Consider the following 6,148-nt stretch of genomic DNA (forward strand, 5'->3'; position numbering starts at 1 on the left):
ATGCTGTCGCTCCTGTCCTGGCTCGATGCTGTCTCTCCTGTCCTGGCTCGATGCTGTCTCACCTGTCCTGGCTCGATGCTGTCTCTCCTGTCCTGGCTCGATGCTGTCTCACCTGTCCTGGCTCGATGCTGTCTCTCCTATCCTGGCTCGATGCTGTCTCACCTGTCCTGGCTCGATGCTGTCTCACCTGTCCTGGCTCGATGCTGTCTCTCCTGTCCTGGCTCGATGCTGTCTCTCCTGTCATGGCTCGATGCTGTCTCTCGTGTCCTGGCTCGATGCTGTCTCTCCTGTCATGGCTCGATGCTGTCTCTCCTGTCCTGGCTCGATGCTGTCTCTCCTGTCATGGCTCGATGCTGTCTCACCTGTCCTGGCTCGATGCTGTCTCACCTGTCCTGGCTCGATGCTGTCTCACCTGTCCTGGCTCGATGCTGTCTCTCCTATCCTGGCTCGATGCTGTCTCTCCTGTCCTGGCTCGATGCTGTCTCACCTGTCCTGGCTCGATGCTGTCGCTCCTGTCCTGGCTCGATGCTGTCTCACCTGTCCTGGCTCGATGCTGTCTCACCTGTCCTGGCTCGATGCTGTCTCACCTGTCCTGGCTCGATGCTGTCTCTCCTGTCCTGGCTCGATGCTGTCTCACCTGTCCTGGCTCGATGCTGTCTCACCTATCCTGGCTCGATGCTGTCTCACCTATCCTGGCTCGATGCTGTCTCTCCTGTCCTGTCTCAATGCTGTCTCACCTGTCCTGGCTCGATGCTTTCTCACCTGTCCTGGCTCGATGCTGTCTCTCCTGCCCTGGCTCGATGCTGTCTCTTTGTATACAGTTCCTATTCACACCTTGGCCTTTACTGTGTCTGCTGGTCAACAGGTCGTGTATGGAGTGGGCTACATCATACACTGCTTTATACACATTATTAGAGAAGCTCAGCTTGGACATGTCAGTAAACGGGTTACTCATTAAAAAATGTATATGGTGAAACTATTCCTTTTTGAAACTTTTGTGGAACATCTGTTAGTCAAATGACAGTGTAAAAGCAGCTGGGTCGACTCTTGGTCATTTTCCTGTTTTGTGGTGGAAAGCTGAAGCGGGTCGACTCTTGGCCATTTTCTTGTTTTGTGGTGGAATAGCTGAGGCGGGTCGACTCTTGGCCATTTTCTTGTTTTGTGGTAGAAAGCTGAGGCGGGTCAACTCTTGGCCATTTTCCTGTTTTGCGGGTCGAACATAACACGTCAACCCTGTTACCCGTAAATAGACAGGCTAGAAATGCTTAATTAAAGAACTCTTTTAAGCATCGTCACCTTTTTTTCATTTTTTGCCTGAAATGACATACTCAAATTTAACTGCCTGTAGCTCAGGACCTGAACCAAGGATATGGTATTGGTACCATTTGAAAGGAAACACTTTGAAGTTTGTGCGAATGTGAAAGGCATGTAGGATAATATAACACAATTGATCTGGTAAAAGATAATACAAAGAAAAAAGAAAAATACAAAGAAATAAATGCAAGAGAAAGGCCATAATGTATTATTCCAGCCCAGGTGCAATATGCAGTGTATGTGCAAAGTTTTAGACTGATCAAATGAACCATTGCATTTCTGTTCAAGACATTGTATCAAGACTGCCCAAATATGCCTAATTTGTTTATTAATAACTGTCTATGTTAAAAAGTGTGCACTCTCCTCAAACAACAGCATGTTATTCTTTCATAGTAATAGCTACTGTAAATTGGACAGTGCGGTTAGATGAACAAGAATATAAGCTTTCTGCCAATATCAGATATGTCTATATCCTGGGAAATATTATTGTTACTTACAACCTCATGCTAATCGCATTAGCCTACTATTAGCCTTTTATTCAGTTGAACGTGTCCTCTTCATGACAGAATATTAAAACCAGGTGAAATCAACCTTATTTTTTCCCACCAAGTTACACTAGCCAAAATGGACTCATTTTCGTGGAAAGACCCATAGCGTATTTGCCAGAATAAGGACATGCCATTTGCTTGTGTGTCTTTCACTAGCAGTGGGGTGCAGGTACTGTATGTTGACAGAATAGCATTGAAGCTTAACACATTTCCAATGACATGTTTTATCTGTTCCAGCAGAGCAGCACATGAAAAGATTTTAGGAAAAGCATCATTACATGTTTTTAGTGTAAGTTTTAATTTTATTTCATTTTGCCCATCATATGTTTCTTGGTATTTAGCTCAGGTTTAAACAGGATTATATAACATTTAGGTGCAAATATACAGAAGAGCATTCCATAACTAGAGGCCAGAATAGCAAAGATCTCCACAGCTACAGTGAACTTCCCAGGAGTGCTGACATAAGCTGGGATAAAGGTGATCCAGACTGCACAGAATATGAGCATGCTGAAGGTGATGAATTTGGCCTCATTGAAGTTATCAGGCAGCTTTCGAGCCAGAAAAGCCAGCACAAAGCACAAGAGAGACAGGAGTCCTATATAGCCCAACACAACCCAGAAACCAATAGCTGATCCCACATTACACTCTAGAATGATCTTTTCCTTGTAGGTTTTCATATTCTTGTAGGGGAAAGGAGGGGAGACTGTTAACCAAAGAGCACAGACCAGGACCTGTATGAGAGTGAAAGCCAGAACACTGAGTCTCTGCTGTGGAGGACCAAACCATTTCATGGCATTACTGGCTGGAAGTGTAGCCCTGAAGGCCATCAACACCACTATTGTTTTCCCCAGAACACAAGAGATGCAGAGGACGAAGGTGATCCCAAACGCTGTGTGGCGCAGCATACAGGACCACTCAGAGGGCCGGCCAATGAAAGTAAGAGAACACAGAAAACACAGAGTCAAGGAGAAGAGCAGCAGGAAGCTCAGCTCAGAGTTGTTGGCCCTGACGATGGGAGTGTCTTTCTTTTTCAAGTAGAGAATAGCCACAAGCACAGTTAGAAACACTCCAAACAAGGAGAAAAGCACAAGTACAATCCCCATGACCTCAGTAAAGGTCAGGAACTCAATAGCCTTAAATATACATTTGTCTCTGCCAAGATTGGACCAGTACTCATCAGGGCAGTCTATGCAGCCATTAGAATCTGAAAGGAAATCATGATTAGTATGATTAGTACTAAAGTAGAACACATGATGTCATAATCTAGACATTACATTGACCAATGACTGAACTCTGAAAAACTGGATTAGGACACACATCGCGCAACTTGTGAAAGTTCTGTGCAGAATGAATTTTGGGCTTGTGGTACCTGTAGCGTTGCTGATCTCTCCCTCTGAACATGGGACACAGTCATAACAGCATACGGGCTTTCCTTTCTGTACAGCCTTACGAGTGCCTGGGGGACAGCTCTCACTGCACACTGACACAGGCATCTTTAGGGGACAGAGAGCATACATGGTTTAACTGTAAATGTTACATGTTTTACTCCAGCAGGGTCTGTCACATAAATGTTTTCAATTGTAATAATGAGTCACACAATAAGGAAAGGAAAGGATGTTTTATTGTCACACACACCAGGTAGGTGGAGTGAAATGTGTTGTTTTACAGGGTCAGTCATAGTAATACAGAGGCCCTGGAGCAAATTAGGGTTAAATGCCTTGCTCATGGGCACATCGACAGATATTTTAACCTTGTACGCTTGGGTTTTTGAACCAGCAACCTTTCGGTTACTGGCCCAACGCTCTACCCGCTAAGCTTCTGTTATTCAGAAACGTTGTGTTTGTAAACAGTTTGGTTTTAATCTGTTGGCACCTATTTACTGTACCTGTTGGAGCTCCCCAGGCCACATGATGTCCTCTGTCCTGAGGACGAACTGTTGTCCCGGGGGTAGGGAGGCATCATAGTAGCCCACTGGTTTAAACTGGACCCCTCCGTCTGGCCCACGTTGCCAGTTCACCACCTCGTACCTGGCTGCTGCAGCACCTGTACTGTCAAACCACACCTGGTCCCCTGTCTTTATGGTGAAATTCACCTGCTTCAGAGACTCCACTACCTGGGGAAAAAAGGAACAAGTATCAGTTTTTTTTATTTTATTTTGAGATATACTGTCAGTGAGGAATAGAGAATGGATGTTTTTAGTCGCTGTTACCTGCCAAGGTTCAGTTCTCACATTTTGATCACATCCGAGTCCGTCTTGGCACTTTAGCAAGCTGTGCAGCGAGTGGGCCACTGCATATATGGCTTTATAGATATTACTAGAGTATCTGAGCTCATCCACATCTGCATTATAATCTCTCAGCTCTATCAGATCCTGACTCTCACTACAAGGACTACTCACATTCTCCTGCTGGCTTGTCTCTGTGCATTGAAATGCCGTGTCCCAGAACTGCTTAATCACAAAGTCAGAGAAGCCGCTGATGTTGGCCTTCTGGACAGCGAACCCCAGTGAACCCCCCAGCACACTGTAGCTAGTAGGGGTGACCAGGCTGTCTGCAGTGATCCAGGCCTCCACACCAATAAACTGTAGGCCGGTGATGTTCTGCAGACTGAGCTCCTTCAGCAGGTTGTTCATCTCCACGTGGGCCAGAAAGCCTACGATCACCCTGGCCGTCCCACCTCGGATCACATTAACAACCTTTAACAGCTTCTCTGGCTCCGTCCGGCTGAACTTCTCTGAGTATTCCACACAGACACCCTCCTCCTGGGCTGAAGCCAGGAAGATAGCCATGCCGTTGTTGCCATAGTCACTGTCACTGTTGACCGCTCCCACCCAGCTCCAGCCGAAGTACTTGACCAGCTGGGCCAACGCTCTGCTCTGATAGAGGTCACTGGCGATGGTTCGGAAGAAAGAAGGGTACTCCTTCCTGCTGCTAAGGCACTCACATGTGGCAGAGTGGCTGATCTACAGAAGAGAGAGAGGACGAGAGAGACATGGAGAGAGAGAGAGAGAAAAGAGAGAGACAGGGATTGGGAGAGAGAGAGAGATAGAGAGAGAGAGAGTGAGAGAGAGAAAGGGAGAGAGAGAGAGAAAGGGAGAGAGAGAGAGAAAGGGAGAGAGACAGGGATTGGGAGAGAGAGAGGACGAGAGAGACAAGGAGAGAGAGAGAAAGTGAGAGAGAGAGAGAGAAAGGGAGAGAGAGAGAGAGGACGAGAGAGACAAGGAGAGAGAGAGAGAAAGGGAGAGAGAGAGAGGACGAGAGAGACATGGAGAAAGAGAGAGAAAGGGAGAGAGACAGGGAGAGAGACAGGGATTGGGAGAGAGAGAGAGACATGGAGAGACAGAGGGAGAGAGAAAGAGACGGAACTGAATACACTAAAACAAGATTGACTTAAAATCTTGTATAGTTGCTTGTCGCATAGGGCCTCTTACCACAGGTATTTGGAATGGACCGGTGGTGCGTGACATCACTATAGTGGAGGAGGACTCTGACTCTCCGATGATGGCGTGAACTGCTGTTTGGCCAAAGCAGGCCTTTCCCACCGTCCTCTCCTGACCGTTCATCAGGGCCATGGCCGCACGCATAGAGTACAGAGTCGAGCCGCAGTTGTCATAAATACGATATCCAATAGAGACATTCGGAAGCAGAGTGTCACTGTTGTTGATCTCCTCGATGGCGAAGATCATGGTCTGAGCAAATCGGAACTCTCTGAGGTTTACACTAGAGGAAAGGTAAAGAAAGATATAAGTTCATATAAGTTTTACAAATCATGAGCATACACAACCACAAAAGTTGTGTTTAATTTGATTATTTTTTTAAACTTATAATAATAAAATAGCCAAATATTCAATAAACTGTAACCAAGGAGGAGCTTACTTGGGGAATTTGAGAGGTGGTGTCTGTCGGTGAAGGAGCTTACCTGGAGCAGGTGAGAGGGGGTGGTGTTTCTATGAAGGAGAGCGGGGGCTGTGTGGTTTTGCTGTGGATGGAGAAGGCTCCTCCTATAGTCACGTCTCCTTCCTTGGACAGCAGAGGGAACTCTGGGCTCCCCAGCATCCGACAGACAGCCTCCGTTCCCTCTGCCCCAAAGACTCCTAACAACCCCACCACTACCACCCACAGCAGCTGCATCACACTCTGAAGGGGTTTCACTCCCTGACCTGAGACCTGAGCAGACTCCTACACTGAGTTTTATACTCACAAAGACAGCTGCAGCGCATGGTGGACTAGAGTTATCCAATCAGAGACAGGCGTAATGGGACGGTCTCTACGGGCCACTGTGGATAT

General features: G+C 46.8%; 1 protein-coding gene across 1 annotated transcript; it reads right to left on the reverse strand.

The window, feature by feature from the left end:
• Nucleotides 1-2,164: 2,164 nt before the first annotated feature.
• Nucleotides 2,165-5,926, reverse strand: LOC139382659 (extracellular calcium-sensing receptor-like). The gene is made up of 6 exons (XM_071126749.1): nucleotides 5,781-5,926; nucleotides 5,293-5,581; nucleotides 4,072-4,824; nucleotides 3,748-3,975; nucleotides 3,232-3,355; nucleotides 2,165-3,066 (listed from the first exon to the last, which is right to left on the reverse strand). The coding sequence occupies exons 1-6, from the start codon at nucleotides 5,915-5,917 to the stop codon at nucleotides 2,165-2,167; spliced, it is 2,433 nt and encodes an 810-aa protein (XP_070982850.1). The 5' UTR covers nucleotides 5,918-5,926.
• Between the last annotated feature and the right edge of the window lie 222 nt (nucleotides 5,927-6,148).

This window comes from Oncorhynchus clarkii, chromosome 24 (genome assembly GCF_045791955.1).
Source record: "Oncorhynchus clarkii lewisi isolate Uvic-CL-2024 chromosome 24, UVic_Ocla_1.0, whole genome shotgun sequence".
Classification (NCBI taxonomy): domain Eukaryota; kingdom Metazoa; phylum Chordata; class Actinopteri; order Salmoniformes; family Salmonidae; genus Oncorhynchus; species Oncorhynchus clarkii.

Excerpts from the sequence above, each read along its gene's own strand:
- LOC139382659 (XM_071126749.1), bottom strand. The coding sequence starts at position 5,917 with ATGCTGGGGAGCCCAGAGTTCCCTCTGCTGTCCAAGGAAGGAGACGTG. Across the intron at positions 5,582-5,780 it reads CCCCCTCTCACCTGCTCCAG|TGTAAACCTCAGAGAGTTCC; the intron begins GTAAGCTCCTTC and ends CCTTTCCTCTAG. Across the intron at positions 3,067-3,231 it reads AGAGATCAGCAACGCTACAG|ATTCTAATGGCTGCATAGAC; the intron begins GTACCACAAGCC and ends ATTTCCTTTCAG.